This window comes from Melospiza georgiana, chromosome 3, assembly GCF_028018845.1.
Source record: "Melospiza georgiana isolate bMelGeo1 chromosome 3, bMelGeo1.pri, whole genome shotgun sequence".
Lineage (NCBI taxonomy): Eukaryota > Metazoa > Chordata > Aves > Passeriformes > Passerellidae > Melospiza > Melospiza georgiana.
In genome coordinates, this window is record NC_080432.1 from 80,946,262 (window position 1) to 80,970,272 (window position 24,011).

At 37.3% G+C, this 24,011-nt stretch overlaps 1 protein-coding gene across 1 annotated transcript in view; it reads left to right on the forward strand.

The window, feature by feature from the left end:
* REV3L (REV3 like, DNA directed polymerase zeta catalytic subunit) overlaps positions 1-24,011 on the forward strand; it is a 111,837-nt gene that overhangs the window by 62,422 nt on the left and 25,404 nt on the right. The window contains exons 12-18 of the mRNA XM_058020326.1: positions 2,715-2,851; positions 5,301-9,492; positions 9,867-10,849; positions 11,427-11,509; positions 12,555-12,680; positions 14,254-14,446; positions 16,808-16,919. Of these exons, the coding sequence (XP_057876309.1) occupies positions 2,715-2,851; positions 5,301-9,492; positions 9,867-10,849; positions 11,427-11,509; positions 12,555-12,680; positions 14,254-14,446; positions 16,808-16,919 (5,826 nt within the window). The remainder of the gene's footprint in view (positions 1-2,714; positions 2,852-5,300; positions 9,493-9,866; positions 10,850-11,426; positions 11,510-12,554; positions 12,681-14,253; positions 14,447-16,807; positions 16,920-24,011) is intronic.

Consider the following 24,011-nt stretch of genomic DNA (forward strand, 5'->3'; position numbering starts at 1 on the left):
CTTGTACATCTTTTAGTAAAGTCAATATTTAAGAAGTATTCATATGAAGACTAACCAAGCAACCTGAGGAAGAAACATCCATTTGTTTCCATGTTCAAAGCTTAAATCAAAACATGAATGTTGTTCACTGTGCTTGACTGCTAAAGGTCAGCAACTTCAATATATTTAAGGCCAAGTTTCTTGGAACACCTTCTCAGGTTGTAATGACCTTTTGTACAGTCTGCACTGACAGGCATTGAAAGCAGCTATATCCAGTTTCTCTTGCCCCCTGCTTTCAGCACAGCTTCTGATATTTATAATTCTGTTTGAAGTGTGAGGAACTTCACAGACATAACATTTTTTTATTTGGGGTTTCTTCCTACATCAGAAATTGTAATCATACTATGTTTCAGAGGACTAGAGAGGTATAGAAATGCTTCTTTTATTTCCATAAGGCACATTAAAGTTGTAACAGAACCAGAATTTAGTTAGTTCATTAGTCTCCTAGTTCTAGAGATAATTGATCTCTAAAGCTACTTTTCCTATCTGACCTTTGATTTTCTAGGATATCTGACCTTTGGTTTTTTTCCCTCCAGTAGTCTGAAAGTTGAAATTTTCATCCAAAACACTTCACATCAAACTTCAGTTTAGTGGTAGTTACTGTGAAAACCTGTATCTTGCAGAATTCATTAGCTCAGGCACAGCTCTGTATAGGCTTGACTGTAGAACTTCAGGAGTCAGGTAGGATTCTGAAGCAATTAACTGCTTTCATGCAGAAAAGAATCCTATTTAAAAACTCAAGAGACTTGATGAGCTGTCTCACTGATCTCTTACTCACATATGCCTACACCTTAATCCCAGACAGAAAACACTAGGGAAAATGTACGTACCGTGTACTTCCACAGGGACTGAGCTTGTGTTCAGAGGGAATTAATTACAAGTTCTGTTTCACTGAGATCTCTACAGAATTTGGACTGATTTCAGACACAAGCCATGGGTATCTTTGCCCCCTGCATGATTCTGCTCATGTGTGAAGAACCAGTTTGAATCTGATGATGGATCTGACTTTACTCTGCTCAGGCTCATTCCATCTGTGTGGCTTCCTAATGCATCCTTGAATATCCATACTAAGGCTTTTCTGTTAGTGAGTGTTTACTAGTCTTACATGATCTCAGAAAATCTATTGTGCTAATGAGGAGTAACCACACCCCATTGAATGAATTCAGTGGCTTGGGTTTGATTTGTATTGAATTGGAGAAAAAAGCCCACCAAGACCTTGACTAATTCATGTATGGTGATATCTTTGTGTCACATAAATTTTCCCAGAATCCAAACTGATAGGCTTGAATGAGGAGAAATCCAAGTTACCTGCAGAGGTCATCTCCAGGCTGATTTGGTTTACTAAAATTTACAAAGATTTACCTGGGATTGCAGCATAATTCATGTTGGAAGACATCCTCAGTTTGATATTAATTTGCATATCAAGCTGATTGCTTTGTGCTGTGCTTTTCCATGTTTTGGGAACATGGAAGAGGGAAACTAAGCTCTCTTAGATCATGGAGAGTAGCTGTGCTTATTACTTGATTCTCCAAGTCATGCTTCCAGACGTGAGTGGAAATGATGTGCTTACATTTGAGCCTGTTGTTTCTGAGCTAACAAATCTGTCCTGATCTAAATTAGCTCTGTGCTGACATTCAGATGTCTGGGGTGGTACCATACATATAATTCATACATATATCTCCAGTCATCAAAGCATTCTACAAAAGTCAACTGTATTTAGGTTATTGTGGATTTTCCTTCCTGTAAATTCAAAACATTTGTATTTATATCTTTTAAGGTATTACACAAACTTAAACAAACAACAAACAAATTTAAAAACCCCAAACTTCAGTTCTGTTATGTATCTGTATTTCTTTTGTGTAGTCACAAAATACCTTACTTCTGGTAAGAATTTTGACTATCTCACACTTAATTTTAAAAAAGAAATCAAATCCCTAAGTTATAATATACTGCAGGATTTGTTCTTTGTGGTTTTCTATCATATTCTATTATATTCTTCCTTCCCCAATGCCCATATAAAGCAAACACAAAAAATCCAGAGAAGCTTTTCTTTGTAGAATTGCTTCTTTTTTTTCCCAGTGAATTTATGACTGCAAACATGGCAGTGTAGAACAGTTAACTTAGTAAAAGCAGCTTAAGTATTAACAACAGCTGCTTCAGAATATTCAGTGAGAAGTGGAATGAAGCATAGTTTTGTTGGTCATGATTTAGTTAAGCCTGCCAAGAGAGAGAATTGTTATAATACACTAAGACTTCTTAACAAAAAAAAAAAACCCACAAAAAAGTAGACATCTGTTCACTAACAGCTGAACTGAAGTAATTTTGCATAGTTGGTTTAGTCTTCAAATTTCAAGCACTTTGAAGCAATGAAATTAAATTGCAGTAAAATTGATCTAAAATTAAACATCTAAATGCTTTCTCTGCATCTTCTTAAGTTAGTGAATCCTGCTGTTTAAAATGTTTGGCTACCACTGTTGCCTCTTAAAATAGTAACATTGAATAATATTTTGACTTTCTCACTGAGAAATGTGACAAAATTTTTGTTTGTTTCCTTTTGCTCCCCCAAATTACACAACCATATAGCACCACACCCCATTGAGTTTCATGTTCCCTATGGCTCATGGTGTTTACTAATAGAAGTAATATGCATCAGTTAGTTCTTCACTTTCCTCCAGGTCAGCTGGCAAAAATATGCATCGAAGTTCAACAGAAGAGGATTCGTCTTCGGAGGAAGAAATGGAGTGGAGCGCTAACAATATCCTAAGTAATCTCTCAATACCTCAGTTAGATGGAACTGCAGATGAAAATGGTGGTAAGTAAATGGAAAATCAGGTTTGGAAGTTGAATCATAGTTCATTTTCACATCTAATTGCTAGTTCTCAAAAGTGCTGACCATTTTCAGTCCGTGTTTCAATTGGAAGGAAAAGTTCTCACAGATTGCAGAAGCAGGCCCTTAACATCTTCGTTGAAAAACGCTTGTATTTTAATCTCAGTGCCCTCTATGTATTACCCAGAATCTGTTTTTCAAATTGTATTGATGATCCAATAAAGGACATAGTTTAATTAGTTCTTTGGAAAAAAACAAATGTGATATTAAGAGTAATGATTCTGTGTGATCATTTATTCTCCTAGGATTATTGTAAATAATTAATGTCTTACTGTGTAGATTTAGATGATTCTTTACAAGTATTTGCCACACATGCTAAACTATAGTGAGCTTTTGTTTGGGCCTGTGTTTCATTCTGCAGATTGCATATTCACATTTGGGACTGCATGAATTAAAACTATGAGTGGCAAAGCCACTGCAGAAGGAACTGCCTTTCAAAATGTGTAAATAAAAAAAAATTATTCTGTAGAGATCTTTTGCCATCTTTATAACATGATCAATATCTTTGATCAAATAACATTAGTCAACAGAATGCACATTTCAAAGTTAGGGAAATATATAAATAACATTATTTGTTTCATTGGAAAATCTGCAAGTCACATTATAATGTTCAGTTGAGAAAGTGAACTGTATGATCTTACTAGATAGATTATAGATAACCATTATTTTTTGTGTTCAGTGTTTAAAACATAGTTTGCTTTTTCCTTTGTTTTATAGGTATAATGGTAGGATTAATACATGATTTGATGTACTGCTAATATGGTATGCTTTTGTCAGATATAGAATTGTAATTTCCTTATTTGCCATACTTTCTAATTTGTTGTAATAAGAGATGCTGCTGGCTAAAGAGACTGTTCCTTAAGTAATTGTTTGAATTTAAGCATATTTTAAGTATGTGAAATATCACATTGGCTTAGAAAGCGTATTTCTGTCAACTTTTACACTGATTTCTTACAATATGAGATACAGTAAATTCAAAACAGATCTCAGTCCAGGTTGTCTAAATTAGAAAATGCCTATCCACACATGAATCTGTGTCCATATAATCTGACTGACTGACAAGTATTTTTGCAGTTTTTATATCTGACTAGCCAGGTATTTTCCAGGTGTTTGTTGGCACCACCAAACTCCCATTTTCTGAGTTTTCAGTTAATCATCCTCCTTCTTTCTGTGGACTCCTACCTCCAGACAATAATAGGCAGTGTCTCCCAGCTGTGTTTCACACCTCAGGGACTCTGTGTATGCATTAGAAAATGTTATTCAAAACAGATTGGGACTTCCTTTTATTTTTCTCAGCCAGCAGCAAATAAATTGCTAAGCTGAAGGCAGCATGAATCGAAGATGATCCCCAAATTGATTGAGACTTACACTAAAGGCCCAAAGGATCCCAAGCTAGTAAATCAGTGTGCAGCACATGCTTTCAGGTCATGTAGCATGTTTCATAACTCCTATCTCCCTTCAACATTTCAGCTAAAGATGTGGATACAAGAGGTGGAACAAATTTCTGTGTGCCAGGTGCTCTGTGGTAGCTGCCTCTGCAGTGGTACAGCTGCTGACAAACTACTTGTTCAGCAAGGTTATGAGCAAGCACACACTTGTTAATTTGCTACCACGTCCCTGTCCAAACTTGCCCCGCAATAAATGTGGTGAATGTATCAGCAAAAGAGATGAAAATCATCACTCGTACCATGTGATGAGTTTGCACAGGACAAATTACCACAGCACCTCCTGGTCTCAGATTTTGTGAGAACATTAATACATGGTTATGAATCCATGGTCTAACTAACTGGTGCAAGCTCCTTGCATGAACACCTGAATGGGTGCTGTATTGCTCTGCTATATAGAAATGCAGGAAAATACCTATGTTTAGTGCACAGCACAGTTCATACAAAGCCCTTGCCATGTTGTGAGATGTACTACTTTAGCTTTCTATGCAATGATTTTTCTACATAAGGAAGGTCATCTAAATAAGAATTTAGTTTTTCAGAGCCAATGAGTATACATACTTCTCAGGGACAAAGCAGGGTACAGAACTTCTAGAAATCAGTCTGTTTTTATGTAGTCATCTGAAAGCAATTGTGAAGTCTTCTTTCAGAAAGTCAGCATGAAATCTTTGACAATTGTATGCAAGTCTGCCATTGAGGTATAACTGACAAAATGCCTGAGACAAATGTACTGACAATGTGATTTTGATAAAGCAACTCATGTAGTCAGGGTCTCTAGTTGTCATGATGATAAATGTAATGTGACTTGCAAGTGTTTTGTTTCTTATTTGGATGGGAAGGCTTTCAGGAAAATACTATTAAAATTTTTAATGCCTTAGGTTATTTTTTTACAAGAAGACTAGAATGAAATTGCTTTTCTTCCATTTCAGACAATCCTTTGAATAATGAAAGTTCTCGAACTCACTCCTCCGTTATTGCAACAAGCAAAATGTCTGTAAAGACCTCAATCTTTCACAAAGATGCTGCTACACTAGAACCCCCATCTTCTGCTAAAATTACTTTTCAGTGTAAACACACAAGTGCCCTTTCTAACCATGTTTTGAATAATGAAGATTTTGTAGAAGACCTCTCACAACCAAACACAGAAACAAGACCTGAACTTTCAGTCCATTCTCTTACAAAAGAAAGCACTTACTCAGCCAAGTACCCAACTCCATTCAGCAATAGTACCCATGCAGAAAACTCTCACAAAGAGAGCAACAAGAAAGATACTCTCCCAGTTCCTTCATGTGGAAATAATATTTTTGACTATGAGGATGATATTTCATCAGTGAACAGACCAATACCTAGTAGGAAGTACATTAGCATTAGGAAGGCTGAAAAGGATGTCTCTTTTATGCATGTGGGCCGCCATATTGGTGACAACATGTTGAATAAAAATTTATATAACTTTTCTGATATGAGCCACTCCAAAGGTAAAATGTCCTCTGAAGTAAATGAAAAATCCAGCAGTGCAAGTATAAATAGTTTTTTTCCAGCAACAGCTACAGAAAATTGTGAATTGGTATCTTGTTCAGGAGGCAGTCGAACTGTGGTACATTCACTTGAAAATAACACTGATGAAGGTGGCCTTAATAAGCTTAAAATTAGGTATGAAGAATTTCAGGAGCACAAGGCGGAAAAGCCAAGCCTCAGTCAACAAGCAGCACATTATATGTTCTTTCCTAGTGTTGTTCTTTCTAATTGTCTCAGTCGACCACAGAAGTTAGCTCCCGTCACATACAAATTACAGCAGGGCAACAAACAGTCCAGGCTGAAGCTGAATAAAAAGAAGCATAGTTTTATCAATCGTCAGGAGCCTGCAGGTGTAAATGATGTTGCAGCAGTGAAGGAAGGCTGCTATACACAAGGTAATGCCTGTAGTAACATTCCTGATAAGGATAGTGCTTTACCTAGTGACTTAGTTCAAGTTCCTCTTGAGGCTTTTGAAAACAAAATGCCTACAAGTACTGCTAATTACACTGACTGCCAGTTTGCAGATGGATCTCTTGAAACTGAGCAGTCATTTGGACTGTGTGGGAATAAGTACACGCTCCGAACAAAACGGAAGGTGAATTATGAGGCTGAAGACAGCGAATCGAGCTTTGTCGCACACAACTCAAAAATTAATCTACCTCAACCGATGGAAAGTGTTGAAAGTTTGGATGGGTCTCAGAAGTCTCGAAAGCGTAGAAAACTTTCTAAAAAATTGCCACCTGTTATTATTAAATATATTATCATCAATAGATTTAGAGGGAGAAAAAATATGCTTGTTAAATTGGGGAAAGTAGATTCTAGTGAGGAAAGAGTAGTACTCACAGAGGAAAAGATGAATTTATATAAAAAGCTTGCACCTTTAAAGGACTTTTGGCCAAAAGTTCCTGACTCTCCTGCAACCAAATATCCTATTTATCCACTAACACCAAAGAAAAGTCACAAAAGGAAAGCAAAACATAAGTCAACCAAGAAAAAAGCTGGAAAACCACAAAAAACAGGTAGTACAAATATTAAAAGAACTTTATCTTTCAGAAAAAGGACTCATACAATTCTTTCTCCTCCTTCGCCCTCCTACAGTGCTGAAGCTGAAGACTGTGACTATAACTATAGTGATGTTATGTCTAAGTTAGGTTTTCTTTCTGAGAGAAGCACAAGCCCAGTAAACACATCTCCACCTCGCTGCTGGTCTCCCACTGATCCAAAAGCAGAAGAAATTTTAACCAACCTGGACAGAGAAGCTTTATTTAGTAGGGGTCCCAATATCTACAACAGCAAGACACTTAATACTAGTGTAGGAAAAACTAGTAGGGCAAAAACTCAGGTTAAGAAATGTAAAAAGAAATTTTCTAGCCCCACTGTGTCTACCAAGAAAAAGAAAAAGATTAATCAGGTTGATAAAACACCGGATGATGGAAAGAAGAAACCTAGAACAAAACAAAAAGCTGCTGAAAAAGCATCCTCAAGAAAACGCGTTGTATTTAAAGATGAAAAAGAAAGTAGTCGCTCTGCTACAGAAGTCAAGTTTGTGCTGAAGCATCAAGATCCTCATGAGATTTCTTACAACTCTGTCTGCTCTCAGCCACTTCACAACCTCAAAGACAGTCCTCTTCCCGGCTATTCAGCTGGATATCTGCCGTCAGCACAGCTCCCTTCAGCTGATGCACAAGGTAATTCATTGGGCTGTTTTCACTCACTGATGGAAATTGATAAGCCTGTAGATGTACAGTGTTTGCCTGCTCCACGGGAAGACCCTCATCCATCTTTCACATCTACTCTCACAGCATCTGGAAGGGAAGTACCAAAAATGAGCTCTCAGAGGTCCAGGACTCAGAGTGCTATATTTAGAATGAAGGACTCTGCTCTCATTCAAAACATATTTGATCCATCTAATCACTCAACTCACATAACACAGAATGCTCATATCTCAAAAGGTAAGACTTCTCCAAAAGCAGAAGAGATAAAAAATTTTCAAATCAGATATTTGCCACCAGCTGGGAAATTAAATGAAACTCGTGACTCTCTGGACACAGCAAAGATGGATCAATTACATACCACTAACTATTTGCATTGTAAAGACAATAATCAGCAGCAGATTATTTGTTTACCAGAGGCATCCAAGCATTCTGATCCTTGTTCTTCTATTCTTAAGCCATCTGAGGAAAACCCTGGGCCACTTCAACTGCCTAAAAACTGTTTAGTAACATCTTTGAAGAGTCCAGTGAAGCAGTTAAATTGCGATCAAAACCAGAGAGGGTTTATTTTGGATATGTCACATTTTAAACCAGAAACCACAAAACAAAGGCCTCTGTCAGAAACAACCATGCAACCAAAACCCATCTCCCAGTACAAAAACAGGAATATAGTGGCCCCATCAGCATTTGGTGAAGGACAGTCTGGCCTGGCTGTTTTAAAAGAGTTGCTCCAGAAGAGACAGCAGAAAGCTCAGAATGCCAGTATTGCACAGGAGCCGTTGCCAGACAAAACACAGCTGAGCAAGAGCATACCATGCCCTCTTGAACAGAATAAAGCCATCAAAAGGTCACGACCAGTCACATCATCAAGAAAATCTCGTTCTCCCAGGAGCACAAAACCTAAAGAAAAAACAGCAAAACTTGCAAAAAAGGAGTCTTCAAGCCAGCCGGTGACTAATCGCACTGATCGTTCTGTATCTGATGACAGCCCCATTTTCTTTTCAGACCCTGGTTTTGAAAGCTGTTACTCACTTGAAGACAGCTTATCTCCAGACCACAATTACAACTTTGATATTAATACTATAGGGCAAAGTGGATTTTGCAGTTTTTATTCTGCAAGCCAGTTTGTCCCAGCAGATCAAAATTTGCCCCAGAAATTCTTGAGTGATGCAGTTCAGGATCTTGGTTCTGGACAAACAACAGAAGGTGAGTTTCTATGTCATAATGACCAAAAATCTGAGGAAGAAAAGCAACATTCTTCAAGCACAAATAAATGGATACGGTCTGGTGGCCTGAGCCCTGAGCTTTTTGAGAAGACCTCACTAGATAATAGTGAGAACCACTGCCATAGTCAATGGAGGAAAAACATTCATTCTTCAACTTCTAGATCTAGTTTTATTGATACCTCTTGTACCCAAGAGACTGAAGTCTGTTTAAATGAAAAGTTCAAATTGAATATAAATACAGTAAATAAAGAGAGATTTCTTAATCTTTCTCAGCCAACCTGCTCAGACTGGATTCAAAGCCACCTTAGAAAAGAAACCACTTTTGAACCTTGTCAACCACTTGATTCAGTTAATACCTCTTTTACATCCTTATTGTCATCACCTGATGGTGAGCTTCTAGATGCAGCTTCTGAGGATTTAGAATTACACGTTTCAAGAAACAACGAAGCATTAACTCCAACTCCAGATAGTTCACCAAGATCAACCAGTTCTCCCTCACAATCCAAGAATGGAAGCTTTACACCACGTACTGCTCACATTCTTAAACCTCTCATGTCTCCACCCAGTCGTGAAGAAATCATGGCAACTTTGCTGGATCATGATCTCGCAGAAACAGTCTATCAGGAACCATTCTGCAGCAACCCTTCAGATGCTCCAGAAAAGCCAAGGTACTGTGTTAAATGCATTTCTGTCTACCTGTGATTGTGATTATATTAAATTTAATTTATTCCTGTAAACAGTTTTATGCTGTTATATGGTACGGATGCTTGAAAGATCCCATCTGATATACATCCATTTGAAGTTGAAAGTTACTGTGCTTCCAGTCCAAATACCCATTTTCTTTCATGATACTTTGGATTTTTTATTGCATATTGTTGTAATAAGTGGGAATGTGCCTTCATAGTTTGTAAAATGAAAATACTGCCCATGGGAATTGCATAGTGAGAAAACTAGTTAGTAATACTCTGCTTTTCTGTCATCTGGAGGAATGCCTGCAGTGCAGTTTGGAGTAAAACAGTAATTCAAACTATTTTCTTCACAGGGAGATTGGAGGGCGGCTTCTCACGGTGGAAACCAGACTTCCAAATGACCTCCCTGAGTTTGAAGGGGACTTCTCATTAGAAGGTCTACGACTCTGGAAGACTGCATTTTCAGCAATGACAGAAAGTCCTAGACCAGGATCTCCTCCTCATTATGGTCACTCTACTGTTAATAAAAGAGAAAGTAATAGCCATAAAACTAGTGAAGACAAAAAAATAGTTATAATGCCATGCAAATGTGCTCCAAGCCAACAGCAGGTTCAGATATGGCTTCATGCCAAAGAAGAGTATGAACATTTCAAGAAATTGCCTAAGAATCATCCTGCTGAGCAGGCAAAGGCAGATGAGAGTTTCAACTCTGCAGTGTTGTCTGAGGAGAAATCTATAGAAGTAATAAAAGTAGCTAAAGATTTGAATTTGTCTAGCCTGGAAGATGAAAGACCTATTGTGCCTACAAAGACTTCTCCTGCCTCCGTGGCAGAAAATACAAAAACGCAAACCAAGGAAAACTGTGATAAGTCTATAAGCACCATAGGAACTTCTGTAAATACTAAAAATGATGTAGAATCTAATAAAACTTCATGTGCAAGCAAGACACACACTACTTCAGCTCTAGAACATGATAAGGAGGAGGAGGAGGAGGAGGAAGAAGATTATTATGTCAGTTACAGTTCTCCAGATTCTCCGGTGCTTCCTCCTTGGCAACAGGTGGCATCTCCAGATCCTAAACAGTCCAGTTTAGAAGACACAGAGTGGAAAAATCAGAATATTATTCTGTCTTCTGGGGAAGGAAACGATGTTGGAAGTACACAAAATTCTCCAGGCACCCAGGAGAACATTCGGACATCCTTTGACACATCCCCGCTTCCAGTTAATGAAGATCCTGGAAATTCTGAATCAGTTTGTCTACATAGTACACCCATTGTGCACAGAAAAAACCAAGATGGAATACCTGAAGTTCTTGGTTTTACTCCTTTATCTGCAGGTAAATCCATTAAGTGATTCTAATTATACACCCACACACACACAAATCTAAATATATTTCTTTTTACGTAATAAGAAAAAAATTATATCTCTGCAAAAATATATTTAAAATTAGTTTTAAAGGAAAAGTTCTGTGCATTATTGCCAAAGTAACTATTGAATTATTGGAAAAGTCTACAAGTAGAACATCCATTTGCTTCCTAACAGTCTCTAGTATCTGAACTCTGAAGTGCTGGTTAAAAGCTTAATTTAGAAGTTTTGCTTATTTGGAGGTTTTTTTTAATCTTGTTGACTATATTGCTTGTATTTTAAAAAAAAATCTCAACGTAGAGTATGAGTAACATTGCAGTATTCAAGATGATGATGTGAGGCTTTGTAACTTATTAATGTTCCTATATGTCCATAAGTACCAAATTGCAGTAGTTGTGCTTTGGATTTGACAAAGGATGAAGCTGTATTTATTTATGTATGTAACATTTGTTTGGAATGTTAATGAAATGCCTCTTTTGTTCCTTGCATGTTGCTTGATGCCTAGACAATACTATTGAGGCTAAGTAGTCTTTCTCTCCTGTTTACAGTACCAAAAGCTCAGAAACTGAGCCACAAGAGGGGAAGTAATACTGATGGTCTTCGAAGAGTACTTCTAACTACACAAATGAAGGTAAATTAACATTTTCTGCACAGATGTGTTTTATTTTGTGGTATATACACATTTCCATTCTTTCTTCTTTGTTTTTTTTTTTTTTTGTCTTTTATTATTAAGATCTTGAAAATACATTTAAAATGATATGGTGCAAATGTTGTAGAATCAGAGCACACTCAAAGTTGGGAACAAATTTATGAGTTTAATTTGGGGGAAGCGCGTGTAAGTTGGAGATTGAGAATGCTGCTCTAGGGTAGTGAGAAACTAATGAGACACCATATAAAGATGTTTTGCTCTTGGAGTTACAACATCCTTTTTAAGTTGTAGTGTGATTTCCCTTTTTTATATATATAGATATATATATATAGATATATCCAGACCTGTGTATATTTGTGTGTTTCTATGTGTATTAGTTTTCAGACAATGTTCTAGGCATTTTCTGAAAACAAGGAGGGCAGTTTGTGGTGTGCTAACAGAGGAGAAAGAGGTTGGACTTATTTTACTTAAACGGTTTCTGCTCTCCATGTTGAAGCAGAATGGAGGGCTAGGTGCATTACTGGAGTGACCCAGTAGTTTTTTCTTAATATATTCACTTATTTCAAGGAGGTACTTAATATACCTTTATTTCAGTGCCTTAAAAAGTAATGACTGAAGCAGGGTTTTTTGACAAATTGCTGCTCAAGAGAGAATAGAGAATTGCTGGTTTCAATATCCTCAGACTTCCAAGAAAGCCAGTATGTGTGGGACTGGGGTTTTTTTGGTAGGATTCTGGGAGTTTTTGATTGTTTGGGAGGTTTTTTAAGTATTTCAAACTGCCTCTTGCTTTGCTATGAATTAAAATTATTCCGAAAAGGCAGAAAGATACAACGGTTGTTTGTATATTGAAAAATGAAATGAGGAGATAGTTAAAGGTTGGGGACCTTTTAGTAATTTGCAGTGTAGCATTTGCATTTTCATTGATAAATTTGTATTTAATATTGCCTGTTATTTAATACTACATATGAGTTTAGCAACCTGTGTTTTCTCACTATCCTGTGATTTTTTTCTTCCCCTGCCTGATAAGAATCAATTTGCTGCCCTCGGTGCTCCAAAGAAAGAGACTTCCCAGATTGAAGGACCATCTTTAAATAATACTTACGGTTTTAAAGTCAGTGTGGAAAACCTGCAGGAAGCAAAATCTTTACATGAGGTAACTTTATTCTTGCATGTCACTTTTTAAAATTATAATTTATCAAGCCAATTTTATTCTGAAAATAAAAAGTAATTTTTTCTTGAGTTCCCTAAGTAACTTAAAAATTAATCAGTGATGTCTGCAGCTGATGTCAGCTGTTAATCAGCTGATGTCTGCAGAGCTCATAAGTAGTTGATCTACCATTTTCAGCTTGATATCCAATGCCTCTAACAGTATTGAATTAGACTTCACAGTATTTTGGTTGAGAAGATGATAAATCTCCCTTTAAAAATAGAAATAGGGGAAAAATCAGAAGGAATAGTCAGTTTTGCATAAAAACGTTACTTGAAAAACTAGTAGACCATAATTTTAATGGATTGTTTCCTTAAGAAATAAGGCATCTGGCAGCAATTAGTAAGGCCCTCCTGGTATTTCTACTTGTTACCTTCTGAACCTGTTGGACCGTTTCTACTACATTTAACAAAAGGGTGCCTATCTCAAAGAAGGTCTCTTTATATCTGTCTAATGTAGGTGAGTGTTTGGTGTGGGGAGAGGAATCAAGGTGCCTGAGAAAGGGAAGCAGTGTAAATACAGTCCTGCTGTGTCTGGCTGCTGACAGGGCGAGCAGCCTGTGTATATGTGCTTCTAGACAGTCTGCACACCTGGAATTAGCTGTTGGCCAGTTTATAGAGCAGATAGGGAGATAGCACTGAGTAAAGGACATAGAGAAGCCACAGTGATCCTGGGGGAAATGGAGATGGAGTTCTGATAGTAAAATTTTACCCAGTGATGTTTGTAGCAATTTATAGCATGCAAATCTGGAGGAAATCAGGCTGCCCCTAGAGCATCCTATATACACAGAAATACTTTTAATTTTTCCCTCCTAATCTGTCCAACCTCTCCATTAATCCACATTATGAGCAATGCTATGCAAGACAAAAGAGTAGCAATATGGTGTGGAAACAGTATTAAATAATACTGTCTTTACTGCACAGTCAAAACTTCACAGTATATAGGGATTAGCATTTTCTAAATGTAAACCATTCTGCAAAAAACTCTGGCAATATGATGTGAAAGTTCTGAAGGCAAAGTTAGGTATTCTCCCTACCTTCCTGTAGGGCTTAGTTTTCATGATTGTCTTGTGTGAGGGAGGGAAGGGAGAAGAAAGACCAAGAGTGATTATTTGTTCTTGATCAGTTCAGAAATGTGATTCATCTCAATATACAAAGGTGTTTGAAAACACTACAGGAATTTACAATTGTTGAAGTTGAGCATTATCTGGTTTTTGTCTTACTTTCTGCTTTTAGTAGAAGAATACAGTACTCAGACATAAATACTGAATTTTCATAACTGACTATAAAGCTGTGTTTCATGATGAATCTTAGTTTTTCCTAAGATGGTGGTATTTGCAAAAATGTGAGATCCAAAGATGCATGGTTAATCACTTCTGTTAATTTTAGGGTGGAACCTTGTAGTTACAATGTAATACCACCATATAAATGTTGGCACTGTCCTCATTTGCACAGTCTTCTCTTAATTTTTTTAAGAAACCTGCAGAACAAACTAACATACTGTCTTTATTTGTTGCTAGGTCCAGCACCTTACCCTCATCAGTATGGAGTTACATGCTCGAACAAGACGAGATTTGGAACCAGATCCAGAGTTTGATCCGATCTGCGCTTTATTCTACTGCGTCTCATCAGACTCAGCACTGCCAAATTCTGATACAAAAGAAATCACTGGTGCTATAGTGATTGATAGAGGCAGGACACCATCAAGCCAAGGTTCCTATTTCTTTTTTTCATATGATATTTTACAGAAATGCTATTTCATAGTAATCAAACAGTAGCAAGCAAAATGTAATAGAGTATCTATATTACTATGTATTTCATTTAATTTTGTCTTGTTGAATGGCCGTATTAAATATGGAGTTTTCCTGCTTATATCTTCCAAAGAACTATTGCATGGGCTGTAAACCACAAATGGCATTTGCGTGTGCAAAATATCCATGTTTGCGTGCTTGTGGACAAGCTCCTGCAGTGTTCTAAAAGTGTAAAGAGGAAAACTTGCCTTTAGTTTCCTACTCGAGTTGCTGGATAGCTGCAAGTAGAAAATGTTAAAAGCGAGACAGTATGTTTTATATTTTACTTAAGGCTTATTTTTGTGGTTTTAACTGATCCTTTTAGGATCTAAACAGGGGCCCTTATTCTATTGTACCTTTTTGGCTTTGTTTAGACCAGTGATACTCAACCTGTGGCTCTAGAGCCGGATGTGGCTCTTCATGGCCCTACAGGCGGCTCTCGCAATGTAGGCATCTGATCGGCGCTCCACTCTATCAGGCAGCGCGGGGAGCACTGAGCAAATGGACCAGCAGTGTGGGAGTCGCTGAAGTTCCCCCTCCCATAGGGGGAAAGAAAAGGAGCTGCTGGGATCCCCCCACAGGTAAGAGTAGAGATCACCTCCCACCCAGCAGCTGTGGGGCAGAATGGGGAAAAACTTGCCCTTTTGCCCCTTGCACCCCTCCACCCCACTCCCTCTTAGCAGCCAGAAGGCATTGAAGACAGAATGCTGCTGGGAGAGAGGATGCTGATGTGTCATGTCGTGATGTATCAATGTGTGGTGGCATTAAGGCAGCATCATCACACATTGAAGTGTCATGATGGAAAAAAAATCCATTGATATTTGATTTTTATGGTGCTCTACAACTCCATTTTATTAAGAAGTGGCTCTCCAGCTGTTAAAGGTTGAGTACCACTGGTTTAGGCTAGTAAAAAAAAAAAACCCAACAAAAAAAATCTCAAACCAAAAAACATCCCCAAAGTAGTCCTTTTTCTTTCAGGGTTTCTTTGGCAATGTGAATGTGTATCAAACCACAAAATACTGTCTAAAATTTTAAGCGTGGACAAAACCTACAAAAAAATTAGCAATAAGGCAACAGCTTCTTCTTTTACCAGTGTATTTTGTAGATACTATATCATGTTAAGCTAAGTTCTTATTGTTCTCAGTGAATTTTATTCTGGTATTATATGCTTGTTACTATCTTAAAAAATATATTTCTATTACCTTACTGAGATTTTTCTACAGTATAGCCACTATGGCTCCCTAGGTGTGTGTGCCACTGATAGTTTATCAAGAACTGTAAATGTCCAATGATATTTGAAAAAATGAAGGTTCTGATCTGGTTTGTTAGTGAAATAAAATGATGTGTTTAAATGTTATTGTGACATTCGTTGCTTTAATTGATGTGTGCTGTCAATACTTTATTGGTTAGAACTTTTTGAGTTCCCTGTGGAGTGACTTGACATTGAGATACATCTTTTTTTTTCCCTTTTGTGTTATTATTGCTTTGTAAGTCGCAGTACTTGTTTTAACATTTATTTCTGAAAGCACACTTTTCTTAATTCTTAAGAATGTGTCAAAGTAGAATGCCATTTAAAAATTCCAGTTCATAAAATCTGCATTGTCACTGTATCAGAGCTCATACTACCTGTTGTGTAAAGAAAACAGAGTATGTGTTGTGCATTATTCATTTGAAGAAGGTTTTTTAATATGGAAGGCAAATGCTGAGTTTCTACATGCATACAAATTCAGATATTACTCAGACATTATCAATGTGGACATTCTTAATGTGCACTAAGTGAGCATTTGGTCATGTTTTTCCATTTCTGTCAGTAACTTAGTGTGCTGGAAAAAAAGAGCTATACTGTTATAAAGCATTTTCATTCTGTAAGGCATTTTGCAAAGCACTACTCTGAGATAGCAATTAAAATTATATTTTGCATAAAAACAGTGTGTGAGCTGTCATATAGTCATTTAATATTTCTTATTAAGAGTAATTTTCCAGGAGCTAGACTCCTGTGCATGTAAAATAGTGAAAATTCTTGTGACTCGGGTTTGTTTCTGTCTGAGAATCTGTGCAAGATTACCACTATGGCAGAATTCTACAAAGTGAAAAGAAAAAACTTATTCCACCCAAGAGGAAGAAAATAAGTTCATGGAATTAATTGTGATAATTATTAAAGATAAAAATAAGTTGTGTTCCATTCTTCTTTTTGGTCGTATGTTTTATTCTAAAGCAGTATTGTTGACTGAAGTAATGAAATTCCTTCTAAATTGTAACAGGTTTTTTTACTTTTATTTTCCAGGGAGCAGAGACCAAGCCCCCTTGCTTACAAGATCTGGAGTTACAGGACTAGAAGTCAGTTACGCTACTGATGAAAGAACTCTTTTCCAGGAAGTAGTGAATATTGTAAAAAGGTAGCATATCTGTACGTTCTGCTTTTATTTTTCAGGCTTGGAACAGCAGATTTAGTTCCTTCAACCCTTGCCAGTCTTTCAAATACTGATTTTTTTTGTTGTTGTTTCCCTCAGAGGCTTATTTCTAGAGTGGACAAGCATGGTGGTCTTTCAGATAAAAATACTTTTTGCTTTTCCTTTTCTCTGACAGCAAGAACATTCAGATCCTCTTAAGCAGCTGAGTTACAATCTTGAAACTTATCAGCCATATAAGTAATCTTTCTCAATGTACAACTTTCCTGTTAACCCCAGAATTCATTACACATCTCTCTCTGAAACTCACAGAACAGTAGATATTAAGAGTGCTGAGAGCTACAGAAAACCCCTCAGACAGGAAGAGTTTTCTAGGAACTCTGAGGCAAGACAGAAAAAAACCTGCATGGTACTGAAACTGCTGCAGTTTAAAATAAGGGTTCACTGAAAAATCAGTTTCCTTGATTAGTTTTGTCTTCTCTGAATGGAAATCCCCTGCTCCATCAAACTTGGAAAACTGCTGGTTTTCCCCCTCTCCACCGAGGCTGAGAAGCCTGTTTGGGAGCCCTCTCGCCTGGTGCGTAGGTGGAACCACAGACGTCTCTCCAGACCCTACTGACAGGTGCAAAGCTGTAAAATTTCAAGAAAAACAAACAGATTTAAACTCTGAGTCACCCTGCTGGAATAGAGGCACAAGAAAAAAAAACAAACTAGGCAGAGTACATTTGCAATTCTTTCTCTCTCCAACCAGAAAACCTCTGATGAGAAAGGCTTTGACCAACCCCATGAAGCCAGAATACAAAAAGAGTTGCTGAATGCAACCAGCACAGGGTGGGTCCTGACAGAGCAGCAGATCCCTGTTCAGAGAAGACAAAATTCAGGTAAGGAATATAATATTATTTTTCTCTTTCTTGGAAATCTAGTGCTCCATCAAACTTAGGAAAATTACTTAGAATGAGAAACTGCCAGTACATGAAGAATTCTCCACCAGTTGTGTGGAACTCTAAAACGTGACAGGACAGAATATGGTAGAGAGACAACCCAGCAGTTAAAATATATGTTTATCACTGAAGATCAGAAGTCTTCTATATCTGTATGTGCTGAAGGCATTACAGAACAAAAAAAAAAAAAAAAAAAAACAAACAAAAAACCAATTTTGGTGTACTTCAAGATGGAATGTATCAGGTTGCTGTCTGAGAAATCTCTGCTAATGAGATCTTCTCTAGCGTGTGCAAGTGTATCTTTTTGATGAAGCAACTTCATCCATAAAGATTGAGTTAGTTGACTTGTATTCCTGGAAGATAAAAAGTTTGCTCTATTAATGGAGAGACAGACTATTGTCATCATCTTAGTTTCCTTCCCTCACGACTCTAGAACTCAGCTATCAAACTTCTGATGGACTTTCAAAAAAGAAGTTTTTTGCAACTTGGACCACATCTACAGTTTGCTGCTCTTTTTCCCCGTTTATTTTCTGTAGCCTGGGCAAAAAAAGGAGAAATTTTGTTGGAGTTAGTGTTTTGTATTTCTTAAGCACAAAACAAGTGTCTAGGCCCAGAGTAGCTTTAACTGAAGGAGGAAGTATGGTAAAACCATGTAATTAAGAAGTAGTGCAAAAACTTCCTCAATGAGAAATGAACAAGCAAGCAGCTTTAATGAAAAATAGTAATTATTTTTAAACAATCTTCTGTTTACCTTTTTAGTGTTATTTTTTTCCAGCACAAGCTAGGTGCTTTGACTGTTCTGGTAGATGCACTTAATAGTAGGTCTGATAGATTAGAGAAAGAGAACTATCAGGCTATACTTAAGAAATATTATCACTTGAACTTCATGGATCAACACTCAAAATCACCTTAATTTTAAGCAAAGAATTGTATCAGTATCTTATATTCTGATACATGCTTTAGGCTGGACAATAATAGGCTCTTGTGAGTGAACAGCATGCCCAGCATGACTGCAGCCTGCTTTTCGTTCATGTTCTTGGCCTCTTGGGCAGCTGGAGGGAAGGGTGGAAGACTGAAATTCCAGATTCCTGGCATGATGAATGACAGACTGCCTAATCACTCTTGGTTGTCAATATCAGGAACAGACTTTATCAACTTATTGGAGCATGGAATAGAAAGGATCTTAGCTGCAGGAGGAATTATCTTTACAGTCCACTTTAAGAATTCTTGTTCCTACTTCTACTCATTCTCTTAGTAGTTGGCCTAGTTCTTCCTCTTATTCCATATATGTGAAATGGGAAATTGTGGAACATACTTATTTGTTTCAAGTTCCAGCCTTCTACTTCCTTGTTTAGGCCTTTTGTTTTCTTTCCATCCTGGCTATTGAGAATAAATAATGGTTGATTCTGTAACTTCTTGTCAATACACGTAAACTCTGGAAGAGCCATGTAGAGAATTCTGGGTCATTGTTTCCAGCACACAGATGAAGGAAAGGGTGTTCCTGGAAAATTTATAACTTCTGCAATACTCATAGCTCATCAGTGTCTGACTAGGTTTTTGTCTAGAAAGAAAAGCATCATTAGATTGGTTTTTGGTACCCTGACAACTGTCTTAGACTTTGAGAGGGAGCTGCACCTGCATAGGTCCAAATTTCCCTTCTTTGGTAAACTGTCCTCTGGCTGTAAACCAGAAAAATGGGCTTCAGCTCAAAACTGGCATAAAGCAGCTGAGAGACAACATCCTTCTAATCTGTGCAGTTGCTGGGGATGTCCTAGAAGCAGAGACATCCAAGTTGTAGGCTCTCTGGAACGTTCAGAGGGGATTTTTTTTTTTTCTTGAAATGGAGCCTGGACATGTATTGCTGTCCTAAAGCATTCTGTTGTACTGCCTGAGGTGCTTTCTTGAACAGATCCTCTGTTGATCATAAGGTGTCAGCTGCAATGAGATAGAGAAAAAATGGAAGAATCTCTCTGCTTGAGGAAGTAAAAGAGCCATCTCTCTGAACCTAAAGGCAGGAAAAAAAGTAAACACATTTACATACTTCCCTAACACAGGAAAGCTGACTGAGGAGGAGGAGAAGGTGGAATGGAATGCTACAAGAATGTTTGCATTGGGATTTAAAACTAGATAGGAAAACTAGAGATGTGCAAGCTTGATGGAGCAGTGGATTCCCATGAAAGAGAAATTAAATGTCTGAGCCTCTCCTTCACTTTTAGGGCAAATTGTTCTGCTTCTCCCTAAGGGCAGATGCTAGCAGATAGCAGAAAACGGCTGGTCCTGCACGTGTGAGAGGAGCAAAATTTGGGGAATTCATGTGGGAATGCACAATCCCCATCTCTCAGACAAACAGAGGATGTGAAAACAGGGCAGGCTTGAAACAAAGAGTAGTAGATCCATTGCTACTTGAAACTTAGAGACACCCACAGCTCTTTGTCTCAACTGAAGTAGTTTTTGATAGAATTACATGAATGGAGTATAATACAAGATTTTATATAAACATTTTGGGGATAACATTTTTGTATTAAACTGCTAATGCTTAATACTTACATATTTCTATAGTGTTTTTCTTGTAAGGTGTATAATGCTAATGAATTTTTTTGTTTGGATACAGTGCATTATATTTCTTCCTCTGTAAATACTCTAGCAACGTCTTCTTCTTAAAATAGAGATGTGCTAATCTAACCTTCTTTTTCCAGGCCAGTATCATCTTCATCAGTGACATTTTCCTGTAGAAATATGTATCTAATGCCCTCTATCAACTTTATGGATTTTTTTGTTGTCTAAGGCAAGCTGGAAAAATGTTTTCAGAGATTTCAGTTATGTGTTTGAGTCACCAAGCATTCTGTTGCTATGCACAGTTACTGCTTTTGTCTGTATCATAGGTCTGGCATGGTTCCCCACCCCCTCCCTTTTTCTCTTAATCATAAGCTGGAAGAAAAATAGCAGTCAGGAAAAGCAGACACATAAGAGAAGGGAAGGTATAACAGGGAGCTTTAGTGTTCATTCACGAAATCATCAAATGAGAAAGAGGAAGAGATGTCATAGCAGCAGATACAACTTAGCTGGAAAGGAAAATAATCGCCTTTCTTTTCTCTGCAGCATGTATGAGTTGAATGTTAATGCTGTTGTGTTTAAATCCTGCCAGCATAAATGCTGCTTTTCATCTTTGCAGAAAGTCTGGCAACAGCATGCAAAGCAGTATCAGGGCCCACCCTTTTAACAAAAGAGCATATGTTGGCAAGCACACCTCTTATCCCTGTCGTGTTACTCCTAGCCAGCAGCTTTCAAATATCAGTATTACAGTTTACTAGTTTCTTGCAGGTGTAACAGCTGGTCTTATTACAATTTTTTCTAATAAAATAGCTTGAATTGATGTTGAAGACCAGTTTCATAGTATACTGTAAAAATTGTGAGACAGGAGGATGAAAGATAAAACTTGTCCTCTTAGCTCACAGCCTGTTGTCTTTGTGGCGCCGCCTGAAAAGGAGAAAGTGAGTGAGAGAGTCACACTTCAGCTAAGCTCTCACATCAGCTAAATTTTGGGTTTACCTGTTCATCTTCCCATGCAGAATAATGTACTCTTTTAGCTCCAGACATCTCTTCTTCTCTATTAGCAAATAGAATACCACAGGAAGTCTCAGCAAGTGCCACTGGTACATTGGTACCGCTGGTACATGAGATTGGGCTGCAGGAGAGGGCATTTCTGCAGCATAAATTGGGATGTAGTTCATGAGCAAGCAACATAGAGGCAGGAAACAATATTGTCTCTTACTAGATGCAAGAAATTTGATAGGTCTCTTAAACCTGTTGCATAAGGTAGATCTTAGGTGTATGTAGTGCAGGAGTTTGGGGTTGTAAGTGTTACTTAGTAGAAAGGAGTTCTGCAGTTTAATGTTACTTTGTTTTTTCCTTCAGAGATAATTGAGATACACTTGGGAATGCATACAGATGTACATACAAAATACATATATGTGTAACTTACTGCAGTATCTGAGCAACTTCTGAGTTGCCAGTAGTATGTTTATTGGTTTTCATGCTTTTAGAAGGATACCACTTGGATCCAAGTTTTAAATATGTACCAACTGACATTAAAGGACTGTGATTACAGGAAATTCACAGTAAGATTTGATCTCACCATTTGCTAGCTACTCTACCTTGATTTTCCATTTAGATAGCTTTGTATAAGTCATCTGACTGAAACTTAAACATCTGTACTTCACAATCAGTGTCTAATTAGCTTTCCTCATCACCAGAAGAGTTCAACAGAATAGGATGTTGGTCTGCAAGAGATGACTAAAATACAAAGAATGGTTCACCTGAAGAGGCCTTTTTGTTCAGTGACAATGGAGACCAGTTTAGAAAACTTGAGATGCCAAAATTAGCTGAAATTAGACACTCCCCTTAATACATGGGTGGTATCTAGTTGGGATGGAAAAGCAAAGCAATGTGCTGTAAAGTGATAGCCTGTAAGTCAGTAATGTGCAATTACAGGCGATCCCTAATGGCCTGGATGAGCAAGACTGAGTTTTAAAAAAATATTTTGATTAATAAGCTTTCCAATCTGGATGTGGATTTACATAGAATTGTGTTAAAATATGTGATACTTAAGTTAGACACAATTTATTTCTAGAAGAAAAAGCATGTATCTGAAAACATCATAAACTAAAGAGCTTTTATGTCTTGTCCTATAAAAACACCTTCACATCTGAAGGATACTAGAGAAACAGTTCTTGATATTATATGCAGATGGATTACAGAGGACATTTTGTTCACTAGGTTAAAAGGTAATGGGAAAATTACCTCCAGAACTGATAAAATATATTCAGTTGCAGTAGTAATATAATAGCCCACTAATTTTGTTTAAGTAGGAAGTAAGAAAGGTAATGCCCTCTTTGGGCAAGTTACAACCCAAAGCAACTATCTTTCATCAGTTGATGAAGGACAAACTTCACCACCTTGCTGCTTCCAAACAGTTCTTATTTCTGTTCAGAACAGGCTTATAAGAGAAAGCAAAATTCTGGCATAATGAATATTGTTTTATGTTTTCTTAAGCAATTCTTCACGAGTTTCTGATTCACATTTGCATCTATCATAGACCCCATCTGCATAATGCCTTGTCTTGTGTAAAATCTACAAGTATTCTCCATTTTGAATTATGTGATGCCAGTTTTCAAATATGGTAACGAATGACTACTTCCCTAATTTTAATTAATCAGTACTGATTTGCCATATGCTAGGACCAGGAAAGTTTAGTTATTACAATAATTAATTTGAAAATATGTTAATTTTTATAATGTTTATTCTATGCCTGTATAAAACATGGCATAATTCCTTTTTTATTTCAAAGCTGAAATTGAGCTATTAATAATTATAAGCATCATTTCACAATCATTGTATGTTGTGCAGAGCAGCCAGCAGTCCTAACTCTTTTTGTCACTGGTTCCGCTGCTGGAACGAACTGCAGGCTAGTTTGAGTCATTTGTCCATAAATTGTTCCAAGTAGCTTTGGGGTTGTACCATTGGTAGAATAGGTTTCCATATTGAGTAAATTTACTGCTTCCACTCCTGGAAGCAGTAAATTTCCACCTCCAAAACCAAATAATTCTTCTTTTGACATGAACAGCAGATAGCAAGATATCCCCCAAATTCAAACTGCTAGTTCTTTTACTTTCTGTAGAATGCCAGAAATCAAAAACTTGCTTTAGAATCCCCTGCTTTAGGTTAAAATTGTATCAAAACCATTCCCTCACAAGTAGAAGTAGGTGATAAAGGGGATTTTTGCAACTTCTGACCAAAAGCCCAAATTTTAATAAAGATAGAGCCATGATAAGTAACAGCATTCAACTATTTTTCATAGATGGTCAGTGTCCATGGCAGAAGTGTGGAGAAACTGTTTTTTGGAGCTATTCTCCAAGTAATTAGTATCAACTCAAAGTGAGTTGTCATTGCCTTTGGCTAGGACACATAAGCAAGGAAGACACTTTCCTGATAAAGTCTGAAGCTTCATTTGTAATGTCTGTGATATAACTAACTGAGTATTCAGGGCAAGGGTGTTCTGTATTCAACAGTCAAGAAATGTTTGTATTTTTTTTATGTGTTCATGGATGCAAGGAGTACAGAGTTCCTGTTAGTAATCCAA